This window comes from Lutjanus erythropterus, chromosome 6 (assembly GCF_056507025.1).
Source record: "Lutjanus erythropterus isolate fLutEry1 chromosome 6, fLutEry1.hap2, whole genome shotgun sequence".
Classification (NCBI taxonomy): domain Eukaryota; kingdom Metazoa; phylum Chordata; class Actinopteri; order Lutjaniformes; family Lutjanidae; genus Lutjanus; species Lutjanus erythropterus.
Genome location: NC_139322.1, coordinates 40513516 through 40531493, shown reverse-complemented (window position 1 = coordinate 40531493; position 17978 = coordinate 40513516). Strand labels below are relative to the sequence as shown.

The 17978-nt window shown below is 37.7% G+C and overlaps 2 protein-coding genes across 2 annotated transcripts; one reads left to right on the top strand and one right to left on the bottom strand.

The window, feature by feature from the left end:
• Window positions 1-232: 232 nt before the first annotated feature.
• On the top strand, window positions 233-8097 carry plpbp (pyridoxal phosphate binding protein). Its single transcript, XM_084721922.1, has 8 exons — window positions 233-403; window positions 1062-1169; window positions 1251-1286; window positions 1376-1451; window positions 2571-2711; window positions 2796-2938; window positions 6286-6384; window positions 7326-8097. Exons 1-8 carry the CDS (start codon window positions 314-316, stop codon window positions 7515-7517), a joined length of 885 nt encoding a protein of 294 aa, XP_084578048.1. The 5' UTR covers window positions 233-313; the 3' UTR covers window positions 7518-8097.
• Window positions 8098-11785: 3688 nt separating this feature from the next.
• On the bottom strand, window positions 11786-17617 carry tmed4 (transmembrane p24 trafficking protein 4). The gene is made up of 5 exons (XM_084721921.1): window positions 17418-17617; window positions 15330-15430; window positions 15117-15242; window positions 13683-13829; window positions 11786-12654 (listed from the first exon to the last, which is right to left on the bottom strand). The coding sequence occupies exons 1-5, from the start codon at window positions 17554-17556 to the stop codon at window positions 12505-12507; spliced, it is 663 nt and encodes a 220-aa protein (XP_084578047.1). The 5' UTR covers window positions 17557-17617; the 3' UTR covers window positions 11786-12504.
• Between the last annotated feature and the right edge of the window lie 361 nt (window positions 17618-17978).

Genomic DNA, 17978 nt, shown 5'->3' with positions numbered 1-17978 from the left:
ACATGCTATTGAAGGTATTATCGCACTTGATGTTGAAAAAGTACAACTTCAAATTATATTAAAGGTAATCTTTGACATGAAGTTGAACTGTAGGGATCAGAGGAGGGTTATAAACATGATGTAGTGTTAGTAACGTCAGCAGACGTCCTTACTTCCGTGACGAGTGTAAATGACCTGCACCGCTGAAGCAGGAACAACAGGGGGCGCTGTCTGAAGGACGCACTTCCTCCTCAGGTGGACCTTTATTTTGAAAGCCGATTGTCGTCATCGCAGACACGTTTCTTTACGTCGCGTGTCGTAGCCGTTTGACGGTATGTGGAAAGTAGCAATGTCGGAGGAGGTTGGGAAGGCGCTACAGTCGGTAGTGGAGCGGGTGAACCAGGCGGCGGCACGGCGGCCCAAGGTAACTGCAGCTCGGGACGCTCCTGTTCTGGAGCCCCGCTGCCGGAGCTCCACTGTCGGGGTCCGAAAATGTCGTGCTGCGGCAGCACGAGTCGTTATGTAAGGCTGCCAAACACCTCAACCTTTGGATGGAGGCAGACAGGCGGGCTTGTGGCAGCACTTTCATAACACCAGGGTCTATTAGTGGCACCGAGCAGGATGGTTCTGCTTACAGTGTAGAATATCTGCATGCACACAAACACTGCCTGCTGTGGTGATTTGATGGTTGACATTTGGCATGTTTACAGGCTGATCATTTCCACCAGCATGCTTTTGATCAACCTGTCCTCACACTACAGCTCTGTGAGAGGTGTCCACTACTGAAGATGTCATTTCATTAGGTCATCCAGGTCAAAGCATGCGGGGTGTGCACACCTTCTGTCCAATGTTATCCACATGTCTCAGTGGCTGGTTGCTTAAAATCTAAATAATGAGTAGAGCAGACTGCATGATGGGTAAAACATCATCTGAACGCAGCAGCAGTCAGAGTCACTGTTTTGCAGGATCCTGAGTCAGTGAGTCACTGAGCCCTCATGCTGCATCACACCCTGAGCTCCTCCACTCCTTCATTCTCTGATAGAGATGAAAAATGAGCCTGTCCTGTCCTTCCTCATCCTCAGGCACTACCAGCTGTGTCGCCCCGCCTCGTCGCCGTCAGCAAGACCAAACCCCCAGATATGGTTGTGGAGGCCTACAGGCAAGGGCAGCGTAACTTTGGAGAAAATTATGTGAGTATAGAACACTGCATACACATCAAATCCTGAGAGGAATGAAGGAGGGACTGACCTCATCCTTTGTCTCCACACTAGGTTAATGAACTCGTGGACAAAGCTTCAGATCCTCTGGTAGGTTTAAAATTGCCTAAGGTAGACTTGTTTTTCTTCCACCCAGTCTCTGAGCAGTCTTTACAGCGTTTTTATCTTCTCGTGTCCAGATTTTAAACTCATGTCCAGATATCAAGTGGCACTTTATCGGTCATCTACAGAAGAATAATGTCAACAAACTTTTGGGTGAGTGATGTCAAGCCTCCTGCTCAAGCTGTATTTTAAAGTCACTGTAAAGGAGAAAGGCTTCTCTTCTAAAACACATTAGACATGTTAGAAAATAGTTGCTGAAAACGTAAAAAGACTGAGAACTATGTAGTACTGAATTGTGGAGTTAGACCATTAAACTGTTGTTCAGGATTTTTTGGGCGGACCTGAAACATGGATCAATGACGTGCCGGAGCCTTGGTCCCCCAACAATATATAAGCCCCACGAACTAACACCGCCTTCCCCTGCCCTCACCCCCCTAATGATCAGTTATGAATGTACCTTCAGTGACACTCTCAGTCCAAATCAGCCCAGCAGTTAACTTCAGCTCACTTCAGTTCCAACAGCCCGACACAGAACAAATAAATACCACCCTGTCACCGTCCTCTGGTTCTGGTGGCTGTTTGACTCTGAGACAGTGGAGTGGACACGCCCCCAGCATTTCAGAGCATAATTTTTTCATGATTTTCAGTCCTAATTTTATATATTTAGCGAAATGTTTTAAAGATACTGCAAAGCATACACCTAACCAAATTTGAACAATTAAAAAAAGCTGCTATGTATATAAATTAGGTCTCAGAATCATGAAAAAAAAGAGCATTTTTTCTGCTCTAAAATGCCACTATGCCCTGGAAACAACCTGAAACATAATCATTCTGTCTAGCAGCTTTATTGGACATGTCCAGACATGTTTGAGCCACCAGAGCCAGAGGACGGTAACAGGATGGTCTGTTTTTTCTTCTGTGTCGGGCTGTTGGAACTGAGGTGAGCTGAAGTGAACTGCTGGGCTGATTTAGACTGAGAGAGTCACTGATGGTACATTCATAACTGATCATTAGGGAGGGTGAGGGCAGGGGAAGGCGGTGTTAGTTTGTGGGGATTATATATTATTGGGGGACCTTTGCTCCGACATGTCACCGAGCCATGTTTCATGTCCGCCTGAAAAATCGGTCAGTTCAGTGCTACATAGTTCTAAGTGTTTTCTTTAATTATGTTCAAACATGTGTAATGTGTTAAGAAAGAAAAACTCCTTCTTTCCTTTACACGACCTTTAACAAATACCTTGCACTGAGTCTTCTCTTGTCTTTCTCTTCCAGGAGTGCCAAACCTGTTCCTCGTGGAGACCGTGGATTCAGCAAAACTGGCCGATAAGGTGAACAGCTCCTGGCAGCGCATCAGAGGAGCCAGCACACAGAGGTTAAAGATCATGGTGCAGATCAACACCAGCGGAGAACAGAGTTAGTACTGATTACATCTGGTTTTGTGAGCTGATCACAGACATGTGCTGTGTGAACAAACATCGTGTCACATGTGTGTTGCAGGTAAACACGGGCTGCCACCAGAGGAGACGGTGAACACAGTGAAACACATTGTGTCTCAGTGCCCCGCCCTGCTCTTCTCAGGACTCATGACCATCGGGCGCTATGGCTACGACCTCACATTGGGCCCCAACCCGGATTTTCAGGTATAAAAGCCTAAACTTAACCCATCTAAATGACGTGGCTTTGAGAGCCATGTGTTTTCGAATTTTGTATTTGAATTAGGGATGTATGATAATATCTGCACGTCATAGGTTTTAGGCTACATACAGCTTTTCTCTCAAGTAACATATTGTTAATTTGTAAATAATGCAAACATATGCTTTAGATTAGGGCTGGGTAATACAAACAAACTCAAATATCAAATTTTTTACCAAATAACTTGTTATTGATATTGTGATAATTTTGCAGGGAGGACTGTTGGTGCTTTCACAAACTGTGAACACAATGAGATTTTTGATAAATAACCATCAGTAATGTGGACATAATGACTAAGTGGGTAAAGGCAAATAATAGAACACAGTGTTTTCCCTGGATGTTTATGAGACAAAGGCAGAGGAACATGTTGGGCGCATACACAGAGCTCTTAAGTGACAAAATCACAATTTGACAGACAAAGTGTCTGTAGGTGTTTACATTTTACAGCAAGATGGAATACAAAGATAAATATTAAAGTTTGTGGCAAATGACAGGATTTATTTTGGCACAGGAATCAATGTAAAGCTAATTCAGTTACAGATTCAACAATCTTTCTGTGCACATTTTACTCTCCTGGTTCTATTTTTTTTTTTTTTAAGACAAGAATGATGAAGGAAAAAAACTTTTCAACGTGCCCAGTGAACAGGTACCAACAAGTGGGTCAACAAAAGCTGAATTTTGATTAAAAAAAAAAAAAAATCTAAAACAGAAGAAGCATGAAAATCCCATAAAAGAGACATGTCTTATTTGTCCAGTGTAGTGCCTAATAATGTTTGGTATTTATTATATGTATATTACTTATATTTATGTAAAATAATTTAATTACACACTAGCAGTCAAAATTCGTGTGCTACATGACAGCAGTTTAGTTAAATTATAATTTTTACTAAGATGGGAAAGTCAGCACAAATGTATATGCATTTAAAAACAGCCTTTGTATTTAGTGTGTATTGTATTGTAATTTTCAACAAAGGTGACAGTACCACTGCTGAGTTAGACAGGCAGGGAAACCCCTGGAACATCTGGAACAGTCTGGTGAGTTCAGAGGACGACATCACTTTACTGTACTCAGCCTTTAAAACCAGGAAAGGAAAATGCTTATGTCATATCAAAATATGATGACATCTAAAATCTAAAGTGATATGAGTGTGTGAGATGAGAAACAGTATTGTAAAGAGCTTTGTCTGTTTTAGTAGAGAAGTGCTATATAATGCACTAATAATACTGTAGTAACCTTTACATTAGATGAAAATCAGAGTATGTTTAAAAAATAAAACTAAACTGAGTCTGAATGTCTCTAAAAGCTAAATATTCTCAGTCTGAATCTGACAAATGAAGGCTGGTGTAAAGAAGATGTCTGCTGTATTTCTACAGTTAACTATAAGAGCTGTTCACAGCCACAACTCCAACTATAAACATTTTAAAAATCATTCTAATTCAAGTGGGTGGTGGAGTCCATACTTGAGCTGCATGATATGGCAAAAAAGTCATAATGTGATTATTTTGACTGAAATTTTGATTTCAATATGCGATACATTTAGTTTTCATTTTGACTATGATGTGACATTTGTTTGGATCTGAAGGAACAAACATGTTTTCTTCTATCTTTAGAACAGGATTCATAGACCAGAGTATCTCTGCAGCTCTACAGTACTATATAATTCTGTTATGACACATATTTTTCCTTTTCTGGTTCTACAATCTGGATATCACACTTGACCACATTGTGATTTCAATAATATTGCCTTTATCATGCTGCTCTAATCCACACCACAACTGTAAACCTGCCATCCACTTGAGTTTGATAATTTTTTAAAAAGATATGAGTATTATCATAGTTAGAGTTATAGTTCTTATTTCTTGCTGTTCTTTCAGACCATCAACCATCAACCGGGGGCAGATTGTTCCAATACATGACAGTCAAATCACTGCAACTAAAACTCAATGAAATTATAGATTCACATTTCTGACAAACCAAACTGATCTAAACCTTTAAAACCATGTAGAAAACTGAGACTTAACAGATGCATTTCTCAGTTAGAGGTAGATAAATATAGCCAGGCTTATTGCAGACATGTCTGTATCAGTGTATACTGTATATCAGCTGATACATAAGAAACTGCTGAATTGAATGAGAAAGCCAGAAAAATGCATCTTGCTAAAATAAGTTTGAGGTCATTTAGAAACAGGGTCAGCATTACATAGTTTATCCAGCAGAGAGCGCTGAAGAGTTGAACGTTGCACTGTAACATCCTACTTCAATTAAAAAGTTATTAACTAAACTAAATTAAGCAATTATATATCTAGATGACAATTTTAAAAATCTGAAGGATTCGTACCAAGATGTTTGAAGTTGTGAATTCTTGTCTGGGATAAAGGTGTTTTCTGGCATAGAACAAGTTTAAAAATTAAAAAAAAAAAAATTAAACTAAACATTTCATAAATTACATAAATTTCATGTATATAAATCATTAAAGAATACATTTTCACATATTTAAAATATATATATATATATATAATTAGAGTGGTTTTTTTTGGGGTTTTTTTTTTTTGGTAGGATATGATTTGTCCCAATTCTCAATAACAGGTGATAAATGTTGTCAGAGTTTTTAAACTCCCATATTAGGGTTTCCGTTTCAGCCTGAACACTATGAGAAAGGCTGTAATCTTAAAGGGATAGTTCACCCAAAAATGAAAATCTACTCACCCTTATGCTGATTGAAGGTTGAGTTGCTGCAAACAGAGCTGCAGAATCTCCCAAACAATGGAAGTGAATGGTGACCAGCTTTCAAACATTAAAAAACAACAGAATAAAAACACAAAATGCCTCTATACTGCTTGTTTGGTGTAATCCAAGATTCTGCAACACAGTTTTCCTCTGAAAGTCCAGCAGTGGACTAAAAAAAGACTAAACCTGACCTTCGGTCAGCATGAAGATGAGTAGATAATGAGTGAATTTTCATTTTTGGGTGAACTATCTCTTTAACAAACATGTCTTGTTTTGTTTTGGTTTTTTTTGTTTTTTTTTTATTCTTTTTACTGCACACACACACACACACACACACACACACACACACACACACACACACACACACACACACACACGCACGCACACACACACGCGCACGCACACAATCTAAAACAGATCTCTACTCCTGGACTCCCACCCATATCATCATATACACCTCTGAAACACCTCTGTGTTGTTCTCTGTATCTATATTCTGTTAATGTCACTTTTTTTGTCACACTTTTTCACTGATTAAAAAAAAAACAAAAAACGTGTGGTGTTGTAGATGCTGCTGAGTCGGAGGCAGGAGGTGTGTGACAGTCTGAAGCTGCCTCTGGAGGAGGTGGAGCTCAGCATGGGGATGTCCACAGACTTTGAACATGCGGTGAGTATCACTCCACATCACCATTTAGAGATGCTTTCTGAGCACAAACAGAAGCAAATAATAGCTGGGACTTAAAGGAGTAATCTGTAATATATTAACATCAATAAATTATAAAATGACCATGATTTCACATTAATCAGAGTTAAGATTCATGCAATTTTTTTGCTAAATGAAATCATTAATAACCTTTTAGAAGGTGCAGATGTTTATAACTGTTAAATTGAGCAAAATGTTAATGGAGTTTGGCAGGCAGGATGACTCATCATCCAGAGTGTGTTATTTCAGAGCAGTGTGCTTTTGTTTTCAGGATAACAGGCTGAACTTTACACTGATAGACAACTGACAGTTATAAACAGCTGATCGTACAGTTGAAGACTTGTCCTCGCTTGTTATTGTCAATTTATGATGATGTGTTCTGAAAACAAAAGCCCCACTGTTCTGAAAATTGTGGCTGCCTGTCTCACTGCTGCCAAACTCCATTGACATTTTGCTTAATTTAACAGTTATAAACATCTTCACCTTCTAAAACATTATTAATGATTTTTTTACAGCTCACAAACAGACACTAACTCATCCAGCTAACATTCTGCATCAATCTGAACTCTAATTAAAATGAAACAGGCAAACAAAAACCATTATTCTGGCCCAGAATAGAGCTGCAGCGTTGATGTCAGAGAAGTGAGTATTTCAACTTAATATGTTTCCTTGATCTCTGATGACACATTGGGGTCATTTTAAGATTTATTACAATAAAAATGTTACAGATTTCTCCTTTAAGTTACACATATCTACAATGGACAGGTCCACTGACAAATGAATTGTAGATTTCTATCAAGGGTTTGCCATAAATCATACTAATTACGACTCCTGCTGTCTAACTTGTTCACTGAAGTATTTTTTATTTTTTTTTTTGCTTCCATGTCTCCTCCCATGTGTTGCAGATTGAGGTTGGCGCCACCAACGTGCGAGTGGGCAGCATCATATTCGGCAACAGGGAGTATCCCAACAGCGCCGCCAACACTCCGAACCCCAGTCCGGCCCCGAGCCCGGCCCCCAGCCCGGAGAAAACCTCCAAGATGGTGTCAGAAGAAGCCGCCAAGAAGATGCAGCATCTCACCGTGTCCGGACACTAAACGAGAGCTTCTCCTCCTCTGAATTACCTTTAAGAAAAAATAAAAAGAATAAAAACAGTCTTCACGTGCAGAGCAGTGAAGCAGATCATTTCCACAGAGCCATGTGGAGCTAGGATTGCAAAATTCTTGAATAATTTTAAAGTGTATTTGCTTAATCCTCTTCACTTTTTTGTGTGCCCTTCTTGCTCTTTTAAGCATTAAAAAGTGGCATTCGGTACAGAACTAGTTTTACCTTTTTTAACAGTAGTGTGTTAGTAACCTTTAGTGCTCTGACTTCCTTCTCATGGAAATCTCTCCTACAAGATTACTGGATACAAGACTAATATACAACTACTGACAACATGGTGACGTATGGAAAATGATTTCACATGAGTTACCAGATAGTGAAGATTTGTTTGGATTTGTTGTGCTGATGTGATATTTTCTACCTTTCCAACCCAACATGTGACAGTGCTGAAATGTGCTTGCCTGTGTACAGTGTCCCACAGAGCGGAAGTCCACACAGTACGATGTACCGTTTTTGTTGTACAGATGAAACAAAGACTTGATTTAATAAATAATTTATCCCTTTATAATGACACATAGTATTGTGTTTGATATTGTTTCGTATGGTGTGCCAAATGTGTCAGATCTCTATTCTTGATATTAACAGATCCGAGAGTAACCCTGAGGAAAAGTGTTCAGTTTGTGTGTAACAGTCTTTGGTGTGGTGCACTGTCCGACATGAGAGGGAGTGAATCTATGCAAAGTGGTGGTTTTTGTTTCCGAGTAGATTTTTACACTGCAGCTGTCACAGTGTCGCAGTGGTTTCTTCAACGATGTCACAAGGTCAGTGTGTTCTGTCTCCATGAAAAGTGCTTTCATTGTCAGTGATTTAACAAAAGTTGTGGTTAGACGTGGTTGCTGTCATAACGAGGCGTTTCAGCATTGTTTGGTTTGGAATGAGGCAAGGCGAAGCCAAGCAATAAATTTTCTTGTTGAAAATATAAAATGCCATTTGTGTATTTCTTCCAGTTAGTGCAAAGTAGGGACAGCTTGATAGCACTTTTTCATGTCTGATACAGCAATCATGAGTGTCCACCAGTGTCCCGATCACTCTGATCATCTTTTTTCCCTCTCTTAGACTGGGCTGCACCAACAAAGATGAATTCATTTATTAAAGATGAATCTAATCTGGGATTAGTTCTACTCAAATTTAAGCAAAACTAGATTTAAAATGAGTAAATCCCGGTATAAAATTAAGCAGAGCGCTATTGCACAGTTAATCTATGTTTATTAAATCCAAACTGAAATTACTTACTTTCAGTTACTTTACTGCTCTGTGTTCCTTAACAAAATGCTACATTGTTTGCTAGCTACATAAAAAGTTTATAGAACATTGCATTGTTTGCTAAAAAGTTAATGAAATGCTACATTGTTTGCTAAAAAGTTTACAAAATGTTCCATTGTTTGCTAGCCACCTAACAAGTTAACATAACACTGCCCTGTTTGCTAAAAAGTTTTTTTTTTAAGTAAAAAAAAAACAAAACACTACATTGTTGACTAAAAAGTTAACAAAACATTACATTGTTTTCTAAAAGGTTAACAAAATCTTACTTTGCTATAAAGTTAACGCTACATTGTATGCTAAAAAGTAAATGTTACATTGTTTGCTAAAAAGTAAACAAAATGTTACATTGCAATAGTTAATGATACACTATATGCTTAAAAGTTAACAAGACATTACATTGTTTGCTAAAAAAGTTTAAAAAATGTTACATTGTTTGCTAAAATGTTTTTTAAAAAAGCTACATTGTTTGCTAAAAAGTAAACAAAACATTACATTGTTTGCTAAAAAGTAAAAAAAACATTACATTGTTTGCTAAAAAGTTAAAAATATTACATTGGTTGCTACCCAGCTAAAAAAAAGTTAACAGTGTCACATTGGTTGCCAAAAAGTGAACAAAAAAAAATTACACTGTTTGTGTTACATGTTTTTCTCTAGGTACCTAAATAAATTAATGGATTAATATGGGCCAAATAATAGAAGATTTTAAAAATGGACAACAGCACAGTGAGGGAAAAGAGCAGCAACTGTCAGACTAATACAGTGGATCAACTAGAGTCAAAGAAAGAAGAGATGCATCATAAAACTACATTTGGCTGAGTTTGTCCCTTAACTTCCTTGAGAAACTTGATTATTTTGCTCAGTCCATCTCACAAAGACAGCCGTTTTAAGAAATACACCTCCTCAAGTCTGACTCTAAAGCCTGGGCCAAATAAAGAGCTAAACTGAGGTTTAAATTAATCCTTCTGGTTGTTGTATCCCAGCCAGATTATACTTCTCTTTTTCCCCTGGTATCTGGCCCAGTGATTCTGACCAGTATTGGACTGACAATGAAGCAAATCGAGCAAAATGACAAATAATATCAGAGGCAGAAACAAGACAGCAGTCTGGCCAAAGTTTCTTTATTAAGCACATGGAGGTGACATCTGGACCACAGTAAAAATTTTAAGAATATTTTAAGAGATAAGATAATTTAACAACTTTAGAAAGAAGTGAACACCCAGTATGTTTCATCTTAAGAACAGCACTCAAATCTAAACTTTACAAGTAAAAAATAACCCTGTTAACCCAGTGACTCACTGTATTCGTTTCTAATGATGACAACTTCTTCCTTCATTATGAGTCTGAATTAACACAATTTGTGAAAGTATTAAACAGCTGATGATAAATGGAACCCAAACTAGCTTATAAAAAGGACAGCACATTAGAGTAAATTTGGCTTCAGCTCAGCAGTAAAACACAGCCTACAACTGCTCAATAAATAAGTTTTATAACACTGATGAAACAAACAAAAAAAACGGTGACACAATTGTACATTCAGTGTAAAAAGCATTAGAAAATGAACAAGACAGTCAATAAGCTAAACCTGGTATTTACAACAAACAGTAGAGTCATGTTATTAATAGATGAGTATCACAAACTACCTACAGACCTAGCTCTGATAAAAAGTACAGGAAACTGTACTTCAGCTAGAAACTATATACAGTCAGTAGAAGGATAGTGACACTTGATTCTCACCCTCCTTTTCACATCTAGAAGCAACATGTTAACACTTCAAACAAGGTTCTAAGAAGATATGAGGACATTTTGAAGTGTTTATTCCTCACTAAAATTTTTATTGTTATAATATAGACACAGGCTTTTTGTGACTTTTTCTGTGCATTTTTCAGTGCAAAAACTTTTAGACGCCATTTCAGACCCATATTCACTTTCCATAGCTAGTCAATGTCAACACTTAAATATGTGGTTGTTATAGTAAGAGCTAACTTGACAGTGACAGGGACAATAATGGAACTGGATTAAGCAGGGATAACACGTATCCCCACTGGGCATTAAAATTTAATGATAAGAAGCAGAGAGTGGGTTTGTTCATGTGTTTATTCATAGATCATTGCTAGGATGAAGTATAGTATAGTAGGGCCACATCCAGGGGAGAAAAAGAGAGGAGGAGGATTTTTAAAATTTATTTTGCATTTTAAGAATAAAGTCAACATGGTGAGAATTAAGTTGTTAATGTTAAAACTTAAGTCTGAATGTAAAGAATAGTGGAAGTGTCAAAAAGTAAGTAAAAATGTGGAGAATTAAGTAGAAATATCAAGAATTAAGATGAGATGTTGAGCATTAAGTCAAAATGTCAAGAATTATGTTAAGCAATTGAAATGCTGAGAATAAAGAGGAAGCAAAAAATGTAGAGAATTAAGTAGAAATATCAGGAATTAAGACAAAATGGCAGGAATAAAATCAAAGTGCCAAGAATTAAGCAGAAATATAGAATTCAGTCGATATGTCGGGAATTAAATAGGAATATTGATAATTAAGATGAAATGTCAAGAATGAAGTCGAAATATCAAGAATAAAGAGGAAGCACCAAAAAATAAGTCAAAATGTAAAGAATTAAGAAGCAACATCAAAGATTAACACAAAAAGTCGCAAATAGAGTCAAAATGCCAAGAATTAAGTAGAAATATCGAAAATTAAATCAATACGCTGAGAATTAAGTTGAAGTATCAAGTATTAAGACAAAATGTCAAGAATTACACTGAGAATTATGCCAAGATGTCGAGAATTAAGTTGACATTTCTAGCATTGAGTTGAAATGTCGAGAATTATGTCGAGAACAAAGTCGAAATGTCAAGAATTAAAATAGTATTTCAATTCTCAACATTTCAACTTTATTCTTAAAATGCAAAAAGTTTTTTCCCTTCTGCCAGGCCCTAATACTTCATGGAAAATCCTAACAAAGATATAATAAACACAACAAAATGTCCTCAATGCTGCTTACAACTATATTAATGTGTTATAAAGCATTTATTAAAGGCTTACATATTGCTTAGAAATGCTAAATATGGGGTTTAAGGTAAAGGTGTTATCAAATGGACAGGGAAGGAATCAAAGCCAGGATGATATTTGCACTGTGACAACATGATGGACACAGCTGAAAGCATGTGGTCAAAAGTTATTAAACCTGGAAATAAAACTATGTGCAACACTAACAATGAAAAAAAAGTCCTCAGTAAACTACGGGGTTATTACTTGAAAGAGCTCTAACATTCTCATTCTTCATATCTATTGCAGCGGTCAGTCGATCCTCTGTGACCACTAAAAACAATCTCTGCTTCTTCTAGCACAGGAAGATAGAAAAATCACATCCAGTGTTGTCAGGAAACAACACAACACAACAAGAAAGGCAGTTGGAACGTTGTGCTACTGTCCTGTTGCTAAAGGAAAAATAACAATAGCCTAAAACATTTAGAAGGGAAACACACTGCCCAGGATTGATAAGTGCCTCTGGGAATCTGTTTGTACCATTTATGGCTGATATTAATGCCACATGTCTCCTCCTGGATGTTTCTGCGCTGTGTGTGGCCGTCTCTCCAGTCCAGTCAGACCAGTCCGTCTACTTCTGCTCACGGTGCTTCCTAACGGCTGCTCACCAACATGTTACACAAGTTTCTTGGCCTCAAAGAAACTTTTGAGGTGCTTCATCTGCCAGATGCCGGTGACGATGAGGATAAGCGTCTGAGCGATGGACCACCAGAGAACGCGCTGGTTGGTGCTCTCGCTCGTCATGCGGAACCGTTCCTCGCGATACTGTAGGAGACATGACACACAATCGAGTGTTTACAGTGGAGTAATGGCATACATATGATAAGGGTTCCAGAAAGGTTCTTCCTGATGTGCTGAGGCTCTACTCAGAACCCTTTGCTTGTGAAGAACCCCTTTTTGAAGACAGGGTTCATGAAGGGTTCTTTGTCAGAGTTGGGGTTCCATTAAGAACCCTTTTCATCCAAACAGCCCTGTCTGGTAGAAAGAGAAGGAGGATCTCAGAAGATCTTTTTCATCAAGCATTCTTTGTCCTGTAATATAAAAGGGTTCTTGGTAGAATCCCCTGAGTGGGTTCTAGATAAAGCCCCTGAAATATAAAAGGATTCACGGTAGAACCACCTAGGTGGATAAAGATAAAACCCTACTAAGGGTTCTTAGTAGAATCCAGTTTAAGACAAAATCCTTGAAATAGAGCAGAACCCCCTGGGTGGGTTCAAGATTAAACCCTTGTTATATAAAAAGGATTCTTGGTAGAACCTCCTATGCTATGGAGGGGTTCTCTGTAGAACCTTTTAGGGGGTTCCGAGTGAAACCTTTCACAGATGGTTCTAGGTTTACCCCTTCATTCTGGGTTCTAGGTATAAATCTGAAAGAATTCCAAGTGGAACCTTTACAAAAGGTCCTACCAAGAACCAAAAAGTTTTCTCCCATGGGAGTGAAATGTTTCTTGTTATAACAATGTTTTCACATTGTAACATTAAATGTTTTATGTTATAAGGTAATAACTTATATTGTTATATTTTGATTTCATTATCACATGAAACTTTTCATGTTCTGTAAGAACAAGTTTCTTGTTATAACATGGTTACTTTGCATGTTGTAATAGCATGAAAATATCTCACTACAACATGAAAATATCTTGTTATAATCTTGTTATAACAAACTTTTCACATTATAACATGAAAGTCTTTGTGGTGAGGCTTCAGTAACATAGACAGCAGCTGTATCTAGTAAATTTGGGAGTAAACCCGTCATCTCACACATGACTTGGTGTATCTGTATTTTTCACTGACCCTCTGGTAGTTTTGCTCCTTCTGGATCTGTTCCACTTGATCCAGTAGCTGTCGGACTCGCAGCTGCAGCTCGGTGAGTTTGTCCTTCGCTGCGATTTCAGGATAGTTGTTGGTGTGTTCTCCCACCTGAATATCTAGATGCACTCTCTGTAACATCAAGAAAACAGACAGGGTGAAATCTCCATGATTATCTTCTGTGAGTATTTAAAGAAATTAGTATTATCTGATAAAGGTGTTTCATAAAACGTACAATTTCTTCCTTTCTGAGACCAATACCTGAACTTAAATGTGATGAAGTGTTTCCATTATTAACATTAAAATTTACATTAAAAAACACATTTAAAATTGTATTTTAAAGCTAAATAGTCCAACTCTTCACAGCACCACAGAGTAACACCATACAAATTATACAAAATAATACTAATATTCTAATATTCTTTAAGTCCTCAACAGGAAATCCCACTTCCACTAGACATCTTTCCTCATGCTGTGAGACTCCTAAATTCATCCTCCATACTCTATTGTCAAAAACACTTTTATTTTTATGATTTATTATTAAAATTATTATTTATTTATTAAGTAGGCTAAATTAAAAGCAAAAATTAAAGCTGGCCAGTGCCCCTCCATATCCCCCCATAGAAATGCTCATCTTCACATGTGAGCCAATACTGAATATTAATTCCATACCAGCGCATCATTGTATACATTTTTTTTCAACTGTTATAGGCGACTAACCCTGTATGGAGGTGATATGATTGCTATCATTGTTGTATGGTCTTGCTTAGATTTACAAAATTTGGCGTAACCCTGCTACTTCCCCTCTTCCTACTTCCCAGCCTGCTGCTGGAAAGTAGCAGGGTTATGTTTTGGGGCTAATAAATTATGTGATATTGAATCAGTCCAGTGACTTGCACCGATACCTGATCCAGCACTTAAGGCTGTATTAGAGGCATTTATGATACTGATATTAGTATCAGAACAACCCTAAAAAAAAGGCCCAGAAAAGTGGGATTTATTGGGAAAACTGTCTTAAATCAGCCTAAAAAAACTGAACCACGATTAAACAGTTTCATAAAGCCGACTATGATCAGACTGAGTCTAATCTGGTTTAAGATGTGATCACAGCGATTAAAAAACAGACACACAAAGGCAAAAGTGTATGTAATGTGAATTTTCTTTGGAGGTCCCAATCCAGACAGCTCTTCCAGAAACACTCAGATTTTTGTAATCGCTTGCAATGGTGACAAAAGTTATACAGAAAAAAAAAAAGTGTTGAGGGCAAAGTAATGAAATGGTAATACCTGAGGAGGCGCTGTATTTCACGGTTACAAGTCAAGGGAACTATTCATACTTGTGTCAACTTACTATAGAAATAAGCATGAAGGATCTATTAGTCATAACTGCTTAAAATTAAAGCAGTGACCACGCTCATACCAGTTTCCCTCCTGCAAAGAGCGCCATCTTGGTGGAGTTAGAGTGCAGGCAGATCTGATGTTCTCCAGGAGTGTGGGAGGTGAAGGTGAACCGACCGTCTGACCCATATTGACGAGAGAGAATAATCTGGGAGAGATGAAAGAGGAAAAAATCTTTACATTCTATTTGTGTGTGTGTGTATGTTTTTTAGAACACCACCTCATATGTCCTTACCTTTGTATCTGGATCCTTGATCTCGACATGCATCCCCAGGCCGGGGGTGGACGGGAGGAAGGAACTTGTCTGCTTGTCCCACAGTTGAGTCCTGTACTTTCCTGTCACACAGACAAAGCAAGAAGACACAGCTCATCCACAAATCAGTCAAAGGAGAGGAACTCTGCCAGACTGATGTAATGGTAGGTTACTTATTACATAAATTGTCCATCAGTGAGCACTGAAGTTTATTTTTTAACTAAAATGACTCAGCAATTATATACATTTGTTACAACAATTTAAAGGAGCAATATGTTGCTGCTGTGTGTGAAAAAGTTAGTACAAATGTCCAAATAGTGAATTAAAGCCATAGACTGTATATTAAATAGGTTGTAATATATATGATCTATACATTTGATCTCTGGCTGAAGCAAGTTATTTCCCCCAACCCCCTCCTCCCCACACATGACAGAGACAGGCTGGCAGCAGGAGCTCTGCAGGGGTGCAGGAAACACACAACCTCATAAACTGACAATAACAAGCGAGGACGAGTCCTCCACTGTACGTTGATCAGCTGTTTATAACTGTCAGTTGTCTGTCAGTGTAAAGTTCAGCTTGTTATCCTGAAATCAAAAGCACACTGCTCTGAAATAACACACTCTGGATGATGAGTTCAGTGACTCCGTCTCACTGCTGCCAAACTCCATTAACATTTTGCTAAATTTAACAGCTATAAACATCTAAGCCTCCTAAAAGATTATTAATGATTTGTTATGACTCTTAAACAGACACCTACTCATTCAGCAAATATTCGGCATTAATTTGAACTGATTAATGTGAAACAGACATACAAAACAGTTATTCAGTTCTGGAAATGAAATTTCAAAGGGTGACACAGTGGGTGTAGCGTTCATGTAAACTGAAGAGAGTATTTCAACTTTAAATATTTTCTTGATCTCTGATGACACATCATGGTCATTTTCTGATTTATTACAGCCAATATGTTACATTTTTCTCCTTTTGTGTCTGTCTCCCTGCTTGTGACAATTCTTTTTTCCATCAACTGTTAATTATCAATATATCTGTATCATCCTCCAAAGTCTCCAGAATCAGTCGAGGTGTACTGAAATGATGGCAGCAAAACATTCTGGAGTTTCTCATCTTCAACTGAAATCAGGACATCCTTTCTCTGAAAACTGGACATTTTGTGACACACCATCACACTCTACACTCTCTGCACCAACAGTTCCACACATCTAATGAGGTTTAAAAAAAGAAAAATAATTACTTGGATATATGCCTTTCATTAAATCTTTTCTGACCCCCCCACCCCAACACACACATAAAATTAAATAAAAGTATCCAGTCATGACCTTAGCATGTGCTGTATTTTCTGTTTATCCCTGGTATTTACATGTAAACACTGGTAGCATTAACATAGAAATATAATATAAATATATATATGTATGAATGTTTATCTGTACTATGCAGGTCACGTGTTACAGACAAACAGGATGTGGGCGGTTCTACACTTCATATGTGTCATGGTAACTAAGCTTTGTATTAAAAATTGTTCCTAATCACAATATTATTGTCATAAATACAAATAAAATTTAAGTCGACTTCTGTTTAAGATTGAAAATACGACTTATTTTTTTTACAGATTTTGAATCGAATTCCTGCCATCGCCAACAGCTGTCATGAAGAAAAGGACAGTTAACAATAAAATTGTTATTTTTCATTATATAGTTATGGCTACTTCATAAATATAATATTATATAAGTCCACTACTAAAATTAGTGCCTTGTTTCCAATACTACATTCATCATTGTGAATGTAAAACATAAGCTCAGGTGTAATGCTGTCGCTGAGAGAATCTCAGCGAAATGTAAAGAAGCTAACCAGCAGCTACACAAAACTTCCGTTTGTGATTTTAATTCTTGAATTCAGTCTGAATGTTGTGGACTAAACGTGTATTCGAGCTGCTCGGTCTTTGTGTCGGTACTTCTGCCATATTCACCGCAGCATCTTCGCTCGAGCCAGCTGTTCGTGGGCAGTGCTAACAGGTTAGCTCCGCCAAGCTAGCCAGCACACTATATGTTCTCTTACCGATAACCATGGTCTCATCCGGGATTTCTTCAATGAAGCATTTCTTCTCCGTCTCTCCTATGTGGAAGTACAGCGCGGAGCTCGGATAAATCCAAGCTAATGTGAGGAGAAGTCCAGCAGCAGGGACACACAGCATCATGTAGCTTGTTGCACTTTGCGCACATCAGCAGCAGGAGAAGAAGAAGCTGTGGTGAGTATGATGCTGTTGCAGCGAGCTGACGTCATCACCCACTGCGGAAGAAGGACGGGGATTTCCTGATTCAGCGGGACTATATGACCCAGAGCTCAGCCTTTCAGGCAGCATCCGAGGTTATTACACTGTATTTAACTGAAAACTAAATGTGAAACACATTTCAGCTACCTGAAATAAAATAAAACAAAATTAGGCTTATGAAGAAGTGAAAACTAACTGAAACATTATTGTGTGATTACACAACTAAAATAATCTAAAAAAAAAAAAAAAAAAAAAATTTAATAAAATTACAAAAAAGGTCTTATTTAATGTATACTGTGAGACTGCGATGTCTGATGATGATGATGTTTGATGTTTCCAAAAATCTA